General features: G+C 37.3%; 1 protein-coding gene across 20 annotated transcripts in view; it reads left to right on the top strand.

Annotated features, from left to right (window-relative positions):
• Positions 1 to 21,500, top strand: part of EIF4G3 (eukaryotic translation initiation factor 4 gamma 3) — a 354,405-nt gene that overhangs the window by 269,328 nt on the left and 63,577 nt on the right. For 14 of the 20 annotated variants that reach the window (XM_070777387.1, XM_070777392.1, XM_070777389.1 and 11 more), the window contains 6 exons: positions 1,158 to 1,404; positions 3,740 to 3,873; positions 5,781 to 5,900; positions 6,294 to 6,404; positions 11,651 to 11,821; positions 19,476 to 19,673. In XM_070777387.1, coding sequence (XP_070633488.1) covers positions 1,158 to 1,404; positions 3,740 to 3,873; positions 5,781 to 5,900; positions 6,294 to 6,404; positions 11,651 to 11,821; positions 19,476 to 19,673 — 981 coding nt within the window. The remainder of the gene's footprint in view (positions 1 to 1,157; positions 1,405 to 3,739; positions 3,874 to 5,780; positions 5,901 to 6,293; positions 6,405 to 11,650; positions 11,822 to 19,475; positions 19,674 to 21,500) is intronic. The other 6 variants (XM_070777394.1, XM_070777417.1, XM_070777426.1 and 3 more) reach the window with 1 other exon arrangement.

Below are 21,500 nucleotides of genomic sequence, written 5' to 3' on the forward strand. Positions count from 1 at the left end.
AGCCAATTCAATAGAGCCTCTAATTTGGCTCTCCTAATGCGAATTTATCAACTGGAATTTGTGGTAAGTTCCTATTTCCTCTGAGTGCTTCTTTCAAAAGATTGTTTCCAGAGTGTTTCCTTTAATGAAAAAGAAAGACTTTAAAGTTCATTGCGAACTTTTCCTCCAGGAGTTTTGATGGTTGATGTGCCAGAGCAGGCAATGGCACCCCACTCCAGTACTCTTGCCTGGAAAATCCCATGGATGGAGGAGCCTGGTAGGCTGCAGTCCATGGGTTCACCAAGAGTCAGACACGACTGAGCGAGTTCCTTTTCACTTTTCACTTTCATGCATTGGAGAAGGAAATGGGAACCCACTCCTGTGTTCTTGCCCAGAGAATCCCAGGGACGGGGGAGCCTGGTGGGCTGCCGTCTCTGGGGTCACACACAGTCAGACACGACTGAAGTGACTTAGCAGCAGCAGTGCCCTCAAGAAATACTTTGTTGTTGCTGTATCTGAAACTGAGATGGTCAGAAATAATCTGGTGAATAAGTTTAATTCTATTTTGCCTTTTAAAAATAGGATGCACTGGAACCCAGATTTCTCCCTGGGAGAATATGTGCCAGTATGATTTGAATAAGGTCACAATCTCAGAGAATTCTAAGAACCAATACACAAAATAGATTTTAACCAACAAGTGATCTCCTTGTTAAAGGAGCGATGGTCAGCTTTGTTGGAGTTAGACCCTTTAAACTGTTCATTGAACCCTTTTTCCACAGCCAGAGGACAACGCAAAACATACCCTCTAGTGTTTCTTTTTATATTTGCTGAGCGTTAGTGGCGAGGGTAGGAGTGCTTGATTTAGATTCTGACTGTTTCATGTCCGTCAAGTTCCAGGGATTAACAGTTCTTTCCTTTTTAAACTTTAGTATATTTAGATTTCATTAGTCATGTTAAAGCATTTCAATCGCCGTTGGTATTGTCTGATTTATCCCAGGAGATGAAATGAGAAGAGTGTTTTAAATAAACTTACCATTCTAGTACCATAAGCTGAACACAGACATCCTTATCTTGAGTGATATGTTTTCTTATGCTTTTTTGAGGGGATAAGTATGGGTCTTCATGTGTATTTACACTCAGTGAAAAGAATATAACCTCTGTGTTCACTTATGCTTTAGCCTAAAGCTGAAGAGGAGCTTTCAGGTGACAAAATACTTGAATCTGAACAGGATAAAATGAGCCAAGGGTTTCATCCTGAAAGAGACCCCTCTGACCTAAAAAACGTGAAAACTGTGGAAGAAAATGGAGAAGAAGCTGAGCCTGTACGTAATGGTGCTGAGAGTATTTCTGAGGGTGAAGGAATAGATGCTAATTCAGGCTCCACTGATAGTTCTGGTGAAGGGGTCACATTCCCATTTAAGTCAGGTAAGTTTATCCCTGTCTTCCTGTGTCTGTTTTTTGTTCTCCTCTTCACTCTACTGCAACTTAGAGAAATGTTGCCTCCTTCTAAAAAAATATTGGATGGAAGGAAGAGGCTCATCACAGTGTAATATTTACAGAATAAATCAGCAGGCATACTTGACTGACTGGCAAATCCAGAGAGTCCTTTGTTGGCGGAAGTGATACCTGATGCTGGCTGGTACTCTGGTTTCACTGGCATTGGAAGAGCTGCTGGCAGAGGAAATCAGTCGGTGCTAGGCTGGTAAAATTGAACAAGAGGAATTTAATTTATTCATTTTAATTGAAAGAGATGTTTCAGATATGGTGACCACGTTTCTTGAGATAGTATTACTTCTTGTTTCAGGAAGCTGGAACTAACTTTGTTGATGGAAATCACTCTAGAGCTGAACTCCAGTAGGAAGTCAGAATCAGTATACTAAGTTATTAAGCACCAGCAATGTGGAAGTGTCCTATAAGATATATGGTAACCTCTAGAGGATCTTTCACCTTTAGAAACCATCAAACACACTAAACCTCTGTCCCTATGCTGTGTAAACCATGGTTGACTTTCAGATTTATGGATAGTTTTTCCGTGGACATGTGGAGAAAGGTGGGGTTAGGCGAAATGGTTTTCTTAGTCCGCCAAATCTAAAGAGACTTCTGCGTGAGGTAGGGTTTGAATGTAAAATACCGGGCCTCAAAAATAATTTTGACCAGTATTCTTCAAACTTTTGATTTTAACCCATTTATAGGTTGTGAAACTATTTTAGTGAGTTATAACCAACATTGTTAAAGAATAGAATCAAAATTGTCAGTGCGTTACATGCAGTAAGGAATGTAGGGTTTTTTTTAACTTTATATATGTGTGTGTGTGTTCAGGGTCATGAAATCACTATATTTCTTACTGTGAGTTGTAGTCAGAAATTTTTGAAAGCCTTTGATTGATCCCATCTTCATATACTGATCATTAATACTTAATGAAAACACTAGCAGTGAAATACTTGGAATGGGCCTTGTGAAATTGTAAGATTCCATTGTAAATTTTGTTTTTAACCTTAGGGCTCAAAATACTGAAATTTCTCCTAAAGATTTAGGCTTGTATCACCAATCACTTGGACTACCATCAATCCTTCTTCAGGGATTGAATCGCTGTTGTCATTTTTAGGACTGTGTAAATTATATTTTTAGCCTTCAGTTTGGCAAGGATAAAGTGCACAACCAGCGGCCCTGACTGTACTGACTGACTGCCTGCTTTTTGCCTCTGTAATATGCACCATCAGTCATTGGGGGTAAAGGCAGTTCAAAATTCAGATCCTAATAAACTGTGTATATTTTAATAAATATAATGTAGTGAAATATCTGCAGAATTCTCACATAGCGCCAGTCTATGGCTTGTGTATTAAGAACCACTACGATAAAGCAGGACAGAGTGTGCTGTCAGGAAGTGATCTGGGGCCTGGTTTTGATGAGTGTGTTGTTAATTAAAAGAAAAAACTGTGACTTGATTTTAGTAACAGTAAAAATTTCAAGAAATTTTCCAGCTTTATATTACGATAGGATTGTTCATGATAGCTGAAATAATAGTGATGGTAGCAAAAAAGTACTGTGGTAAAAACTGTTGTTAATATTCATATGAAAAATATCAGCTAAGAATATGTTTAGTGACAGGATTCTTGGACAAAGGTATATGTCCTTTCCCAGTTTAGTTGGCTCAGCAAGCAGATCCATTATTTTATTTTCTTCAGATTAAACTGTAATTAGGGGAGGGGGGAATCTATAGTCTGCTTAGACTTTTCAGAATCTTTAATAAGTTATTTAGTTTTATTTATGTCCTTTTACCTTTTTTCCCTCTCCATAGTAACATTCCAAAGTATCCTCCTTTTGCAGGAAACCAAAAGTATTATATATAAACTATGGAGCATAAGATAGTCTGCAAGGATGTATTGTACAACATGGTAAATACAGCCAGTATTTTGTAATAGCTGTAAATGGAGTACAACTTTTAAAAACTATTTTTAAAAAAGACTTGGTGATTTATTTAATGAAGATTATTCGTGACCCTTACCAAAGTCTGCTTATGTGTAAATGAAATGGTTCCTGTAGCATGTTACTTCAGATTACTCTCCAGAGGTATCCAGAAGGGATAAAGAACAAGTAACAGTTTAAATCTTCCCATGACGTTTTCTGACTGTAGCTCATTGTTTTCTTTGTGGTTTTGTTTGCATACGATGAGATGAGATATTGGAGTCAGCTTATGTTCTTGCTAGATATACATAGAGTGACCTTATAGACTGTGGTCTGCCTGCTCTCCTCTTTTTAGAATCCTGGAAGCCTCCTGATTCGGAAGGCAAGAAGCAGTATGACAGGGAGTTTTTGCTGGATTTCCAATTCATGCCAGCGTGTATTCAGAAACCAGAGGGCCTGCCTCCCATCAGTGATGTGGTTCTTGACAAGGTAAGCTGAGCACTCAGTGAAAGCTATGTCTTTTTGGTGGGAACTGGTTTTTAACTCTCAGGGCAAATATGTGAAAAGAAGGTGAAAGTCGCTCAGTCGTGTCCAACTCTTTGTGACCCCATGGACTGTAGCCTGTCAGACTCCTCTATCCATGGAATTCTCCAGGCCAGAATACTGTAGTGGGTAGCCTGTCCCTTCTCCAGCAGATCTTCCCAACCCAGCAATTGAACAGGGATCTCCTGCATTGCAGGTGGATTCTTTACCAGCTGAGCTTCCGGGGAAGCCCCCATAATATATGAAGTATGAGCACTTTTTAGAAATTGTTAAAGTAACATTTGAATTAAATGTTTCATTAAGCATTATTGGGTCTTAGGTTTACTGTAGCTCATAGTAATTATGGAGTTTGGCTCATATTTGAGTGGTAAAGTTTTAAAATTTATTGTTGGCTTATTACAGCTGTTTCCTAGTGATAAGGTGGAAATTGTGTGTCTTTTGGGCTAATAAGCTTAAGGAGATGTAGACCTGTTTATGCACTGTGCTAAAATATCAATAGGGAATTAGAGTAGCATTGAGGATAGGTCAGAAACCTAGGCAAGTATTTGGCAGATCAGACTTAAGTGAGAGGAAGCGTAATTCAAATAGTGTATAACTCAGAATTTCTCCAGTAGATACTTATAGGAGGATCAGTCTTTAATCCTTTGCAAATAGATAGGTACCCTTTTTCTTTACATCTGATCTTAATCGTACATACAGAAAATTAGTACAATCAGTGTTTATTTCATCTGTTCATCAATTTAAAGATGTAAAGTCAGGTGTATATTTGCCAGAATAATTTTACATACATCAATGATGAACCAGTTCTGGTGACTAAGCTCTCGTTTTATAGAGGAACTGTTAATCCCTAAGTAAAGTGTAGTTGGTAACTTTCTTGAAGAGTGAGATCCAGTTCTTATTGATAATCCCTGTAGCTACTTATCCAGACCTTATTTGTAGCATTTATTCTCTTAGAGCAACAGATCTTCTTCCTTCTCTTACTAGGTCTTCTTTCTTAGGTGCTTATGGGAAGACAGTTGAATGACTGGTGGTACTAATTTAAGACTACTTCAGTATTCAGAGGACAAGCTTTGTTATGCCCACTGAATGAGACTGTCCTCTTAGAAAATGTTTTTTCCTGTCTGCCTGCCTTATCAGTTTGACTTTGGCTGATGATAAGTTGATTTCTCACTAAGGTACTTAGCTTTGTTGAGTCTATAGTCACGTTACATGCTTATACAAATCCAGATGTCTCCGATTAACAAAGCAGACAAGATGAGATTTTTAAGTGGATCATCATAGAGAATTCACTGGCAGTCCAGTGGTTAGGACTTGGCACTTTAATTTTGGGGATCCAGGTTCAATCCCTGGTTGGGGAACTAAGATCCCACAAGCCCTGTGGCACAACCAAAAAATAAAGTCATCCTACATGAAACTTGTCTCCTTTTGAGATTTGTTGTCCATTCAAAATACATTCTTTACTAACCGTAAGTTAGTAGCATCAAAACCATAACAAGCTATATCAGATTTATTATAGGCAGGTGTTTTAATGATCCTGGAAAATGATTCCAGAATTTGGCTGTAGTTCGTAAGTTCTCAAAATAGCTTGTCTTGTGCCATTCTCTTGGCCCTACAGTGTCAAGTGAGCTGGGAATTTTAGACCTGATCATTCCAAGGCAACCAGAAAACCACTGTTGACCTAAGGGGTCTATGGCTAACCCAGGAGACTCTATCATGATTCAGATTGGACTCCCACTGGCTCAGAAAGCCAGCTCTATCTTGTCAGCTGACATAACTTTTAGTCTGAGTTTTTGTCTTTGTGGCACTGAATGCTCTGAAACTTGTATTAAGCTTTTCTTTGCTTCTTTGTGCAGATCAATCAACCAAAATTGCCAATGCGAACTCTGGATCCTCGGATTTTGCCTCGAGGACCAGACTTTACTCCAGCCTTTGCAGATTTTGGAAGGCAAGCCCCTGGTGGAAGAGGTGTACCTGTAAGTGCAAGTTCCCTACAACCTAATTAGTTAGAAACTATCATAGACTTCATGACATCTTGTCTAATGGCAGGAGAGCGATTTTTTATTCTTTGATTCTTCTAACCAAGAAGAGGAAGTAGAAGAGGCGAAGACTATCCTTTCCATACTAATATTCAAACAAATAAAGACTACACTTGAGTTTCAAGTTTTTACTTGAAAGAAGCTGGTCTGCATTAATTTGGTCTTGAATTTTTTTTTCCCCACATTTTTTCAGTTGAAAAGACCTGCACGTGGGTTAAAAATAGAACCAGCCTTATATAGGATCCCTGTTTTGTCGTGAGGTGTCCCGATACACTAGAGACGTCTGATGACATTCAGCTAATGGTCACCTCTTGGTCTTTGTTTCTACAGGTTTGCAAAGTGCAGAGCAGGCATGGATTGCCAATTCTGGAACAGAGCAAAGCCCCAGCTTCCACTCCACTGGCGATGTCGCACCCACCCCTGAAGAGCCTGCCTCTAGGGGTGCGCTGAATCCTTTTTTTAAAAAACAAAACAAAACAGTAGTTTCTGGTGTTACATTTCCTGTTTTACTCTTCTCACTTACTGTAAGTCGTGAAGCCAAAATATGAAAACGTAATGTATACAAAAGAGTGCGGTGTTGGTAAGCTGCAGATGGCCTTTACACTCCCAGCGGCAGGCTCTTCAGCGGTGGGAGTGGCATCGCCTATGGAGTTACACTGGGCACTGCACTGGGCAGAATTTGGCAGACTCTGCCTACTCCATGCTTTGGAGACTTGTAGAAAGCATTGGGGTGAAGTTGCCAGTGATGTGAATACCTCTTTTTCCCCAACTTGGAGTGATATAGAGAGAACTTAATTTAAAGTTCTAAAGGAGCTCAGGGTTTGATGTACATTTGTGGATCACCCTGTTTATACTACTGTATGTTTGTAAAAATATATTTATAGAAGGTGGCACTTTTTATTTCCCCATCACCTTTTTATTTTGGGAATGGCAGCTTCTGAAACTTGCTCTGAAATAAGACTACACCTTCTGACAACAAATCACACTTTGTAGATACTTGAATTATTTATTTAACCAAACACTGATTGCAAACACTGGAATGTCTGCACCATGTCGAAGGCTTTATAAAACCTAGAGAAAATTTTAATTTGAAGCATACTTTTTATTGAGCATCACCTTCTTAAAGACCCCTGTGTGTATAATATTCTATTCTTACTTGGGTTTGAAATTTAAATTTACCTAATTTCTCTAAATACCAAATTAAAATTTTTTTCTAAAGTTGGAATTTCCTCACCAGAAAGTCTTAGAAAGCAGCTTTCTAGAAACTATTTTATACCTGTTTTTCAGTATTATTTCCCTTCGTTGGTGAGTTTGTTAATCTTTGTTTTTGTTTTGGTTTCAGTTTATATCTTTGTTTAGCCAAACATTTGAAATAATGTTGATGCCATCTTTATTATTCTCTGGTTAATATCTGTAGTTATCTTGTTGCTCGGTTTTGTTCATATGTCACTCACAGAAGATAGGAATTTTTGCATCTCCTCTTCCAGTGTATACGGTCAGTTTTCATTATCAGCTTGCTTTTGTCTGATAATCAGGTATAGCTTAAAGGAGGTATTATGAATTAAGCATAGCTATATCTTACTCAAAATACTGAAACTAGAGAGAATGAGTTTTTAAAAGTAACTGTCCCAGTGTATATTTGCCCGGTAATTTATTTGCCTACATATATCAGGTACATGATTATTTAGTGCAAAGTAATGTGACAGGAGATGAACCATGATCAATAATTTGTAGAGTCTCCAAAAATATTCACTTTAATTGTTTAACTCACTTTCTTTTCATAGCTCTGTCAATGTTCCACATTCTGTTTTTTAAGTGGAATTGTGATCAGAGTAACATTGATAACATTGTCTTAATATAAGTAATTATTCTTCCAACAGTTCCCATAGCTAACATATTCTCCATTTAATTTGTCCAGCTTACTTGGTATATTGGTGAAGGTAATATACATAACATATAAATGAACAATCAATAATGCTGCTTGGGGAAAACAAAGCAGCCCTACTCTTCATAGTTTTTGGCTCCATACAGCTTCCAAATTGGCTTATAAATAATTACATCCAAAACTGTTAAGATATACTGGGTATGCTTCTTAGTCTAGCTTTAGTTGCTGTGACTCCTGGTATAAACTTTCCTGCAACAGACTTGTTATAACATATTTTTAATGCGTAGCAATTATACTAGTGCCATACACAGTTATATATAATTTTTAACCATAAAAGTTCATCTTTTGATGAAAGCACCCAGGCAGTATCATCTCTGTAGTTTTTTAAAAGTCAAGTTACTTGGCTATTGTGGTGTTAATTTTAATAGTAATCTGTTTGCAGATATCGCAGAATGTGCCTCAAAAGAAATGTATCGAGAAGGGGGCTGTAGACCTAGACTAGTAACTTGCCATTCGTGTTCATTGTAACTAATTTGAGATTCACTGAACTGTGATGAAAATCCTTCATACATAGAGGTTTCCTGAGCAGGTAGCATCCTTTTCTCTTAAAGGGAAAGAAAAAATGCTACAGTGCAATTGGTCCTGTTTTCTTTGGTTATCCAAGTAAGCAGAAAAGTTTGAGGTTTTAGTCTCTGAGTGAGATAGGAGCAATATATATTCAATTCTACAACAGAGATCTGTAGTTTCTTATGTAATACGTTTAAGAAATGTGGACCCTGCACACATTATACCTTGAAGTTCATCTTCTCACCATCAGTCAGAATTGTTTGTCTTTCAAGCAAAGAAACCAGGCTTTATTTCTTTTTATATGTTCCATAACTCTTAGCACAGGATCCTAGAATTTTATCTGTATTTAGTAACTAAAGTCATTCATTACCTATGGTATAGCTTTTGAATGATACTGAAAATCTGACAATTTATATTAAGTTTTTCCACACACAAAAAGGATACAGGGTGTTTAAAGGTTTTTATACCAACCTGTATATCACTTCTTTAAAAATTTCTTTTTTTTCTTTGATATTCATGATAATATTGTACTACCTGATATTGTACTTAGTTTTTAAGGTCCTTTGGCATGCCTTACTATTATATATCCCGTGATCCTAGTTAATAACTCATGTAGGTATGATAAGCATTTAATATATGAGATGGTTTAAGTTCAGCAGACTTGTTCATAGTAACTTTGCTCATAAGTGGCAGAATTGTATTCAAGAGACCACAGTTCTTTTGTCTTCTAATCTGCCTCTCTCCTCCACTTCACCATAGCCATTCCAGGCATTGATATTCCAGTGAATCATTCTGAGTATAAACAGAAGAATGTTAGCTATAAATTATAATCAAACATATTAAGCATTTATAAGAATAATAATCTGTTGAGGACTCAGTATACTTGGGTAAATATTTGTGAGCAGTATCTTAGTTTTATCCAGAGATATTTAAATTTGTCTTGGGAGGTTGCACATGGGTTACAATTTCAATTTTTTAATCCAGGACTTCAAAAAGTTTGTTTTTTTTAACAGTTTTTTTTTACTTTGAAACACTTGTTATCTACTTATTTAATATTTCTCACATCTCTTTCCTGCTTGTCTGAAATTCACTTATATTTGTCTTGGGACAGACAGAGTTGTTTCGTAAATCATATTTACTTTTTAGAAATCTCAAACGTTCATTGGTATTTGCAATTTCTTTTTTGGAAATGAACATTTTCTAACTTAATGCAAACATAGTTAAAATTATATCCACAAATTATACTATGGCTCTTACATGATTTTGGCATAATGCCTTTTTAATACCCACCAATCGTTGTTTTTAACAAGTTTCTATGTGCAGATGCATGGATTAAATTGAATATCTGTGATCTGTTTATTTGAATTTTATCCAGACTTTAAAAAAGATAGTAACTGACATTAATTAACAGTAGAATATATTTTGAATTATAAAAACCAAACAATACGTGGTTTGCTGCCTTTTCTTAACAGTTCTTCTGCCTGAACGAGCAAGGTTTCAGTGAGAAATAGATCTTACAGTAGTGCTGTCTGGTTTAGCGGCTCTTTCCAGTCGATACTTCCCCAGTCTGATGATCTTTTTTAGTTCTGTCTTAGTTATACCATGTGTGGTACCTCGGGATTTATTTGACTTCAGTTTTTTGTTTTTTTTTTTTTCATGTGTTAGATTACAAAATAATCTAACATTATATCATTAGTACTGAGTCCGTAGCTAGACATATTTAGTGTGTATTGCCCAGAAATTCTAAGTTTTGATCCTGAAACATCCTTAATAGTGCTGTTTCTAATTAGGGCACATGGTCAAGGAAGGGTAAGAGAATAATTAATTCTGAGATGGGTGATGTGTAAAGGCTTTGAAGCTTATCAGAGTCCTCAGACCATGTCTCTCTCGAATGTGTCTTTCTGTATGAAGTATGACCTTTTATTTACTCTCTTTATTGGAGGATAATTGCTTTAGTTTCTACTAAAGGGAAGTATTGGAGCATTAAGTGAGATAGGATTCTGGTCTGTCTGTCTTGTGTGAAGCATTTTTTTTTTTCTCCTCCTTTTTTCCTCTTGAAACCTAATTGTAATATTTCTTCATCATTCAGAGAAGGACCTGTCAGAAAAAGTAAGAGCAGTCAGTATCCCAGATCTTGGATTGGTCATAAGCAGAACTCTCTATCACTCCAGTTATTTAATCTTGAAAAAGTATTTCCAGGCATTTAGAGTAGCATTTATTAGGAACATTTTAATACATAGAATATAACTTTTAAGTTACCCATTACTGTTACAGTAACATTTCTGATTTGCTGACCAGTGTGACATGCTAACATACATTGCTTTTAACAGAATGAGCATAGTGGGGCTCTGGGAGGAACAAAGAGCTGACAAAGGCCTTTTTTCAGGGAGTGATTTAGTTGGATTTCATTAATGACATAAGGAAGACTTATTTTAGTATTTCTGGCACAGCAAACTTAGAGGGATCTATTAAGGTCTCAGAGAAGGCAATGGCACCCCACTCCAGTACTCTTGCCTGGAAAATCCCCTGGATGGAGGAACCTGGTAGGCCGCAGTCCATGGGGTCGCTAAGAGTCAGACACGACTGAGCAACTTCCCTTTCACTTTTCACTTTCATGCGTTGGAGAAGGAAATGGCAACCCACTCCAGTGTTCTTGCCTGGAGAATCCCAAGGCCGGGGGAGCCTGGTGGGCTTCCATCCATGGGGTCGCACAAAGTCGGACACGACTGAAGCAACTTAGCAGCATTAAGGTCTGCAGTCAGTCTGGGTGTCTATGCTGTAAATAATTTTCATGGTAAGGGTGTATTTGCATTGCACACCAAAAGTGTAGAGACAGTTTTTGAAGCAGATTTGTAACTGTGGTGATCTCTGCCTCTGAATTTCTGTAGTTGTTCAAGTGACTAGTCCAAAGTCACATAACGAGTTAAAAAGAAAAAAAGAAGCAGTAATTTCACTTAGGGTAGTCTTTTTTGTTAGGTTCAGTAGCTTTATCAGACATACCTAATTTAGGACGTCAGGGTCAAAAATCGTAGTCGTGGTATACGCTACAGTGATGACATTCTAACACACCCACACCCCCACCAAAAAAAAAGATCACATCTCAGTTGATGCCTGATACCCATCTTTGCATCTAGAAGTGTTTCCTGTGGGCAGCAATCCTTACTTGAGCAGCACAGCAGAGACGGTAGACTGTAAGTGCTCTGTGTGGATGTAATAAAGAATGCTCTTGTCCTAGCTGTTGAATGTTGGAGCACGGAGATCTCAGCCTGGCCAGAGGAGAGAGCCCAGGAAGATCATCACGGTCTCCGTGAAAGAAGACGTGCACCTGAAGAAGGCAGAGAACGCCTGGAAGCCCAGCCAGAGGCGGGATAGCCCAGCCGAGGACCCCGAGAACATCAAGACCCAGGTGGGGGCTGGGGCGCGCTCACGTGGCTTTGGAGTTGTAAGGGTACTCTTCTGTCTCTTTGCCCTGGTAATATAAGGTTTTTTGTGATTTTTTCCTTACTACAGGCATCATTCTAAAAGCTATCATAAATGCCAACAATCTACTTTCTCTTTAAGTTGCATTCTGTGTGCTTTTCAAAACACAAACTGTATTTCGAGGGTTCACATGTCATAGAATTCTGTCACTCACGCTTAGATCAATATTTGCTTTTCTTAAAAATGTGTTTTTAGATTCTTATTCATTGTCCTGTGGTAGTCTAGTTAGTATCTTGCTTTTTGTTTCACTTCTAATAAGTTAGAATTTAGAAATACATCTTACTTAGGGTCCTTGGTAATAAAATTGAATTCTTGCATCTTTTTGAGCATATCCTCCCTCAGAACTCCTTAGGGTAAATTGAATGAATTCCTTTAATCCACCCAAATTTGTTTTTGTTGGCCAATTTATATAAAGCCTCTGTTCATCTTTTGCTGTACGCACAATGCCAGTTCCTATCCCTGTGTTAGCTCTACTATGTCCTTTAGCTGTTTTTGATTCTAATTAAGATAACTCATTTGACACTAATTAAGATACTAATAGTATGTGCCTTATGGAACACTGTGAAGTTCAAATGAAGCGATATAAAGCACTTGCTCATGACGTGGTTCCAGGAGCCCAGTTATGTACTTAGTATGAGAATGTCCCTGGGAAAGAGATGTGCCTTACAAATCCTGATGTTGATTGAGCACCAGCACAGAATCTCATACATAGTAGATACTCAATAAATACTTGTTAAACAATAAACTTAGCAGCAAAGCTGTTCATGCTGTCAGGACCAAGACGAACTGATGCATCACAAGCTGTTTGTCAGACCCAAATCGGCTGCCTGCCTTTGTTCATCTTTCTCGCACTTGCCCCAGTCATTTGTCCCAAGAACATCCTGCTCCAGATTCACTAAAATCAAGTAGCTAATCTTCCCTGAAGATTTCTCAACCTTCAAAAAAAAATCTACATTCCTGCTTCCATTCCCTCTGAGAAGTGCTTAATGAAGAGGGACTTAAAAGTTTTAAATTTCCTGCTAGATATTTATCATTGACTATGAAGATGTCTTCTTTTGGTGTTTAAGGCAGTTGTATTAGTGCCTTATTGCATTAGATTCTTACAACACCTGTCAAGGCAGGAATACATATTTCCTCTTTTTTTCGTATGAAGAAACGGAAGCTTTGAGAGGTACTCACAGCCGTTGTGGTTACTGAGTAGTCCATTTGTTGTGAACTTGTACCTCTCTCTATTCTGTAGCAGAGTTCTCCCTGTTTTTAAAAAAAATTTTATTGAAGTATAGTTGATTTAGAAACTAAATCTAATTTCTAGTTCTAAATCAACTAAAGTTGAGTTGGTTTCTAGTATACAGCAAAGTGATTCAGAGATATATATGTGTGTATATGTGTATATATAGATATATATATTTATTTTCATATTGTTTTCCATCATGTTTTATTACAGGATATTGACTGTAGTTCCCTGTGCCATGCAGCAGAACCTTGTTGTCTGTTTTATATATAGTATTGTGTATTTGCTATTCCAAAACTCTTAATTTATCCCTTCCCCACCCCCTCTCCCCTTTTGTATCTACATCTGTGAGTCTGTTTTCTGTTTTGTGAATAAGCCCGTTCATATCATGTTTTACGTTCCGTATGTAAGTGATACCATAGGCATTTGTGTTTTTCTGTGTTACTTAGTACAGTAATTTCTAGGTCCGTCTATACTGCTGCAAATGGCGCTATTTCATCCTTTTTATGACTGAGTAGTATTGCATTTTATTTGTGTGTGTGTTTGCACATGTATATTTATGTGATATATGTATGTATCACACCTTTATCCAGTCATCTGTCTGTGACCTTGTAGGTTGTCTCCATGTCTTGGCATTTGTAAATAATGCTGCTGTGAACATTGGAATGCATGTATCTTTTCAGATTACAGTTTTGTCTGGATATATGCCCAGGAGAGGAATTGCTGTATCATATGCCAACTCTGTTGTCAGTTTTTAAGGAACCTCTATACTGTCTTCCATGGTAGCTGCACCGGTTTACATTCCCACCAAAATATAGGAGGGCTCCCTTTTCTCCACACCCTTTCCAGCACTTGTTTTTTGGAGACTTTTTAATGATGGCTATTCTGGCTAAGTTCTCCCCATTATTAATTGTTATTCAGAAACAGAATAATTATATTGACTTTGAGGTATCATTAATTAGTTCAGTTTTCTTTAGTGAATAGGTAAAGCAAATCCAGTGCGGGATGGATAGACTTCTCATGCAGGGCCAGCACAGCCTCCTTTTCTCCACATGCTTTGCTCTTGATACAGAGCGTCTTTGCTCATTCCCTCTCCGTTCTGTGTTTTCACTCTCTGCACAGGCACATCCCATGTTGTTCCTCCTGTTACTCTTTTTCTATCCTTTTGTCAACACAATAGTTGTATTGTTGCCACCACTTCCGGAAAACTCCTTCACTCTGACATTTGTTCTTACCCTCTGTATTTATAGCAACATTATGAATGATCACCAGTGGATACCGTAAGAATTAATCTCCTTGAAACATTTCTAGGAAATCATTATTAGTGACGTATCTAGACTCCCTCTACATACATGCACTACAGTTGCGATTCTGCTGCTCAGGCTGCTATTTCATCTCTCTTCACCTCTTGATACAGTAATCCCACTGCTGCTGCCCAACTCATCTCTCTGATGGGCTGATTTTTACCTCCTCGCTCTAGCTTCTAACTTACCATCATTTTCTTTCCCACTAGCGTGCACTAGTCCTCTGATCTTTCCTTACTGTTTTCCAGTCCTGCAGTGGAAGAGCCTCATTAGCAATCCTTTCTAAAATATTTCCCTTCCTAAAATACTTTCTGTCCCCCTGCCAGCCTTTTCTCATGTGGCCAGCTTTTTTTTTTTTTTGCCCTTTATAATCTGGCCCCACTCTCATTTCCTTCTAAAGGTCTTTCCTCACTAACCCGTTACAGTCCTCACCTCTCTGGCTTCTAATCAACCTCGTGCTTTGCTCTGTCCTTTCTCTTGTAACTTTCCTGTCTTTGAAGCTGGATTTGATGGTTTTGATGACTGTGCCTTATGCTTTATTTGTACCTAAATGAAATTACAAAACATCAAGTAGATATTCAGTCATAATGAATAAATGCCTTTTGGTCAGTGTTTTGTTTTTTGATACTGGAGATTTCCTTTTTCAATTCAGGTATAAATTGACATATTACTTTTTAGGTGTACAACATAATCATTCAGTATTTGTATGTATATTGCAAAATGATCACCACAGTTAGCCTGCTTAATGTCCATCATCATGTAGGATTTTATTCTTGTGGTAAAAGCTTTTCAAACATGCAAAGCAGCATTCTTTCCCTTGTATTTTAATTTTTATTGGCGTATTGGTGATTTACTTTCTGTTAGTTTCAGGTGTATAGCAGAAGTGAATGAGTTTCCACACCCACATGCGTTCACCCTTTTTTAGATCCTTTCTCCATATCGGTCATTACAGAGCAGTGAGTAGAGCTCCCTGTGCTGTGCAGTGGCCCCTGTTTGTCGTCGTTGTTCAGTCACTCAGCTCTTTGTGACCCCATGGACTGCAGCACGCCAGGCTTCCTTCCCTGTCCTTCGCCATCTCCCATAGCTTGATCAAACTCACATCCATTGAGTCAGTGATGCCAGCTGACACCTCGTCCTCTGTCGTCCCCTGCTTCTCCTGCCTTCAGTCTTTCCCAGCATCAGGGTCTTTTCCAGTGAGTCAGCTCTTCACATCAGGTGGCCAAAGTATTAGAGCTTCAGCTTTAGCATCAGTTCTTCCGGTGAATATTCAGGATTGATTTCCTTTAGGATTGACTGGTTTGATCTCTGCTGTCCAGGGGACTCTCAAGAGTCTTCTCCAACACCACAGTTCAAAAGCATCAATTTGGTGTTCAGCCTTCTTTATCGTCCAACTCTCACATGCATACAAGACTCTGGAAAAACATACACGACAGTGTGTATATGTTAATCCCAATCTCTCAATTTATTCCTATCCCCCTTTTCCCTCTGGTAACCATATGTTTGTTTTCTACATCTATGACTTTGTTTCTGTTTTCTAAATAAGTTCATTTGGACCTTTTTTTTTTTTTGGATTCCACATATAAGGAATATCATATGATATTTGCAGCCTTATTAACTATAGTCACTTACTGTGCATTACTTCAATAAATGACCTTTTTATTTTCCTGTTTTTCTAAGCTTAGTATTTTCTGATCTATTTGAAGATCTGAAGGCTGGGTTTTATTTTTGTTTTTATTTTGTTTTATTTTGTTTTTATTTTGTTTTTATTTTGTTTTATTTTATTTTGTTTATTTTTATTTGTGGAAAGCACAAATTAAAGTTTTAAACCTAAATGGTACTGTCTCGGTTGATACAGGCAATTTGGAGAAGTGCAATGACTCCCTCATCCCTAATAAACTTAAAATTTTTTGTTCTCTATAAAAGTGAAGCTGACATATTGCTTTAAAAGTTGACAATATGATTTTTAAAAATTTAAATAGATTTATTTACCGTCTTAGAGAAAACTGTTGATAAACTGGTACACTTTCTAAAAATCCTTGTATTCAGATTAAATTATATAGGGATCAAACAAAACATTTTATAGGTTTTTCAGTTATTATATCATGGTTTCATGGATTTTTACAACTTCATATTTTTACTGAGGCATCATTTACATTTAGTTAGGTTTCCTTCTTTGTTTATAGTTCTATAATTCTTGCCAAACACATGGTTGTGTTACTGCCACCACAGTCAAGATGTAGAGCATTGCCATCAGCCCCCTGAAGTGTTCTTGTTCTGCTTTATAGTCATCCTCTGCTGCCCATGCTCACTTCTGGCAGTCCGTCGTGTGTTTGTCCCTCTGTGTGTGTCCACACATGTTTGTGCACTCAGGCATATCTGACTCTGCGACCCCATGAACTGTAGTCCGCCAGGCTCCTTTATCCATGGAATTTTCAAGGCAAGCATACTGGAGTAGGTTGCTCTTTCCTACTCCAAGGGGTAAAACCTGCATCTCTTGCACCTCCTGCACTGGCAGGCGGATTCTTCGCCCGTGTGCCACCTGGAAACTCCCTGTAGTGTTGCCTTTTCCAGAGTCTCATATAAATATGGAGTCATTCTGAGTAAAGCTTCTTTTACTCAGTGAATATATTTGATACTCATCCATCATATTGCATGTATGAGATGGCTGGATGGCATCACTGACTCGATGGACATGAGTCTGAGTGAACTCCGGGAGTTGGTGATGGACAGGGAGGCCTGGCGTGCTGCGATTCATGGGGTCGCAAAGAGTCGGACACGACTGAGCGACTGAACTGAACTTTCATTCCTGGATCCATTCACAAGATAAACACTTTCCAGGTTTTAGTAATTATGAATAAAATTACTGTGAACATTCACATAGAGGACTTGTATGAGCAAATACGTTTTTGTTTCTTTGGGGTAAATTCCTAGCTTTTGGATCAACATAGGTTTAACTTTATTAGAGTATACCAAACTGTTTTCCAGGATGGTTACTGGCAAGGCATGAGAGTTTCAATACTTCAGTCTTCACCAGCACATATAATTTTCTGTTCTGTAAATTTTAACCATCCTAATGGATGTGTGGTAACATCTCAGTGCAGTTTCAGTTTGCATTTCCCAAAAGACCAGTGTGTTGAATAAGGACATTTTTTCATGCGTTTATTTGCCATTTGTGTGTCTTCTTTAGTACAGTTTTCTTTATATCTTTTGGCCTGTTTCGTTGGTTGGTATGCTGTCTTACTGAATTTTGAGAGCGTTTTTTTTAAATTATTATTCTGTATATAAATCCTTTGTCAAATGTATATTTTTATAAAAGGTTTTCCCCCAGTCTGTGGTTTTTTTCATTTTCTTAATAGTATCTTTTGCCAAGCATAAGTTTTTAACTTTGATGATGCTCAATTTATTGATTTTTTTCATTCCCACATTGTGCTTTTGCTGTCTCACTTAAAATATCTGTACATATAAGAATACAAAATTTTTGTCCTGCTCTGTTCTAGAAGTTTCTAATTTTGGATTTTACATTTTGGTTTGTGATCCTGTTTTAGTTAATTTTTGTGTTATGTGTAAGGCATGAATCAAGATTTCTTTTTTTTTTTTTTGCTTATGGATATCCAGTTGTTCCAGCATCATTTGTTGAAAAGACTTACCCTTTGTCCACTGAATTTTCGTTGCACCTTTGTTGAAAATCAGTTCTTCATATATGTGTGAATATATTTTCTACACTTCTCATTCTGTTCTCGTGAATTATGTGTCTGTTCTCTGGCCAGTACCACTATCTGTGCATAGTAGCTTCATATGGTAAGTGTTGAAATTAGGTTATATGTCTTCCAATTTTTGTTATTTTTTGAAATTGTTAAGCTGTTCTAGTTTTTGTTTTTCCATTTCAACTGAAGAATCAGCTTCTTGATTTCTACTCTTCCCCCTCCAAAAAACACCTTATTAGGTATTTTATTTTGTTTGTGTTAAATCTGTAGATCTCTTTGGGTAAAACTGGCAACTTAACAATAATGAGTTTTATAATACAAGAACGTGATATAGATCTCTATTTTGGTGTTTCTCGATTTCTTTGATCAGTCACTTAAACATTTCATCACACAATTCCTATGGACATTTTGATAGATTCTTATCTAAGTACTTCATGGTTTTGGTACTGTTATAGATTGTGCTTTTTAAAAATGTAATTTTTAGTTGTTCATTGCTAATACATAAAAATAAAATTGATTTTTGTATATTGACTTGTGTTCTGCAAACCTGCTAGACCCACTTAGTGTCTACGTTTATAGGTTTCTTATGATTTTTCTGCGAAGACAGTCATTTGTGAAAAGGGAATTTTGTCTCTTCCTTTAGATCTGTATGGGTTGTAGCTCTTTTCCTTTGCATTATTCCACTGAATAGGACCTCCAGTAAGGTTTTGAATAGGAATGGTGAGCACACATGTTCTTGTCTTGTTCTCACTGTTAGGGGGAAACACTTATTCTTTCACCACTGAGTAGGGTTATCAATGGCCTTTTTCTCGTTGAGGAATTTTTCTATTTCTAACTTGATGAAGCTTTCTATAACATTATTACAGTAACTTCTGCCTAGTGTTTTATTTGATAATTTATATTATACCATTTGTAGATGAACTTCTATTTTAGGACATTTAAGTTATTTGCTCTAAAAGGTTACTGATTGAAGTTATGATGGCTAAAATCCCTTTTAACCTATCGTTAAATATAAATAAATTTATGAAAGTAAAATTGCTGGTTTAAGACTTTGAGTACACATTGTCAAATTGCCCTTGGAAATGTGCCAAATTAGAGTCCCACCAGTGGAGTGTGAATATACCTAGTTCCTTGAATTCTCATCAGTAGTGGAAAAAAAATAGGCGGTATAAATTTTTAATATATGATAAAATAGATTTAATTATTTCTGTGACTCATTCACAATCTTTGTTAATAATTTAGGAAATTGCACTTATAAATTACAAATAAAATATTAGTCCTTATAGAAAGCATCATATTGTCACAGATAATATAATGGTTTCTTTTTTGTGGTCCTTCTAGGAACTTTTTAGAAAAGTTCGAAGTATCTTAAATAAATTGACACCACAGATGTTCAACCAACTGATGAAGCAAGTGTCAGGACTTACTGTTGACACAGAGGAGCGGCTGAAAGGAGTCATTGACCTGGTCTTTGAGAAGGCTATTGACGAACCCAGTTTCTCTGTGGCTTACGCAAACATGTGTCGATGTCTAGTAACGGTAAGAAGAGAGGAAGGAGTAAAACCAGAAATCTCCAAGAGGTATATTCTCCCCTCACTACATATTCTTCCCAGAAGTGTTAATGGGGCAGAGTAAAGGGGAGAATATATTTTTAGTACATATAATATTCTCATTGTATAAAAATAGCCTTGCTTTTTTATAATGTATTTTAACCTCTGAAGGGGATATGGAGGTAAGACTGAAATAGGCATGTTGTGGTCCCATGCAGTGTGGGGAAGATTAAAGAAGATTAAAATTTGTAATGTGAAATTTTTGTCATGGGCCACCAGTTTTTCCTGGTGTATCATCTTATAGAAATAAAGCAAATGCTTACATTTACATTTAGGTTCAGAATTGGAAGGCATGCTGATTCTAAGTCTAGCCTTTGTAAAAGTGCTAGCATAGTTGTGGTCATAAAGGTTTCAAAACTGATGATACTCTCTTAGATACTATTAGATTTCTTTCTCTTTACATTGTCCACAGCCTGTCAAATCTAGGGCGAGAAAGAATGGGAGACCAAAGAGCTTCTGGTTAGTGTTCATTATCCTCTATTCTGCAGTCATAGAACTGCCATGTATCATCTGTGTTTTCTCTGCCTGTTACCAAGGTACCTGTATCAGAAATGTGTGTCCTTTAACATTTGGGTCTTTTCTTAATTATCACACCTTATTGTCATTGTGCCTATGAAAATGCAAAATTCTATCATTTTATACCAGTGTTTTTGAGTACCTGTGTTAAAAGTAGGTAAGTCTGTTGGGACTTAGGAAAAAGCTCATCTTCTGTCTTCAAGGGACTAAAAATCCATATTGGAGAAAAATAGCATTAGCAAGAAAAAAAAACACTCATAAGGTATTTTGTGATGTTGTAGTGTCTTGGTGTCTGATTGGAGCCTGAAATTTCAAGTTGAAAGAAAAGGAAATCACCATATTCCTGGGAAATGACAAACTTTTATGAAGCGGGTAGAATTAGTTCAGCCTGAATGGAGAGGGGTGGTGAGTACAAATTCAGGGAAGGAGGAATGTACTCCGCAGGCTCAGGTCTCAGGCAACAAGCATGGCATAAAGGCTCCGACCACTGACTTTGGAGTCTCATAGTGTTATGAGACTATGACAGTTTTAACTTTAAATTCCAACTCTGCCATTTGCTGACTTTGTAACCTCAGAATAGTACATAACTTCTTTAAGCGTCTTTTTTTTTTTAATCCATAAAATCAGATTAGTTTATATAATTTAAGGTTATTATATTGATAAAGTTAATTGGAATGAGATTGTGTTTGTAAAGTCTAGCTCAGTTTTAGCCTGTCATAGCTCTAAGTGATTCAGAACTAAATTGGTGGTGGTGAAGATTGTGGAGATCTTAAAATATTAGGTATAGAATGAGGATGATTGTAATATTTAGCACTACTAGTGATGCTGGGAAAGATTGAAGGCAAAAGGATAAGTGGGCGGCCGAGACTGAGGTGGTTAGATAGCATCACCAGCTCGGTGGACGTGGATTTGAGCAAACTCCAGGAGACAGTGGAGGACACAGGAGCCTGGCTTGTCTGCAGTCCATGGGGTCACAAAGAGTCGGATGTGACTTAGTGACTGAACAACAACAGGTTGTAGTATGGGTAGATGATTGACATATGTCATTTTAACACTTACTATAAGCCTTAAAGATCAGTATTATTAGCCCCACTTTATTAAATAAGAAGTTGAGGCTTAAAAAAGGATTAATAACTTGCTCATAGTCACATAACTAGTAAGTGGCAGTGCTGGAACTCAAATCTAGGATTATTTAACTCAGTGACTTGCAATATGGCCTTCTAACGCGCCATATTCACCT

This window comes from Bos indicus, chromosome 2, assembly GCF_029378745.1.
Source record: "Bos indicus isolate NIAB-ARS_2022 breed Sahiwal x Tharparkar chromosome 2, NIAB-ARS_B.indTharparkar_mat_pri_1.0, whole genome shotgun sequence".
NCBI lineage: Eukaryota > Metazoa > Chordata > Mammalia > Artiodactyla > Bovidae > Bos > Bos indicus.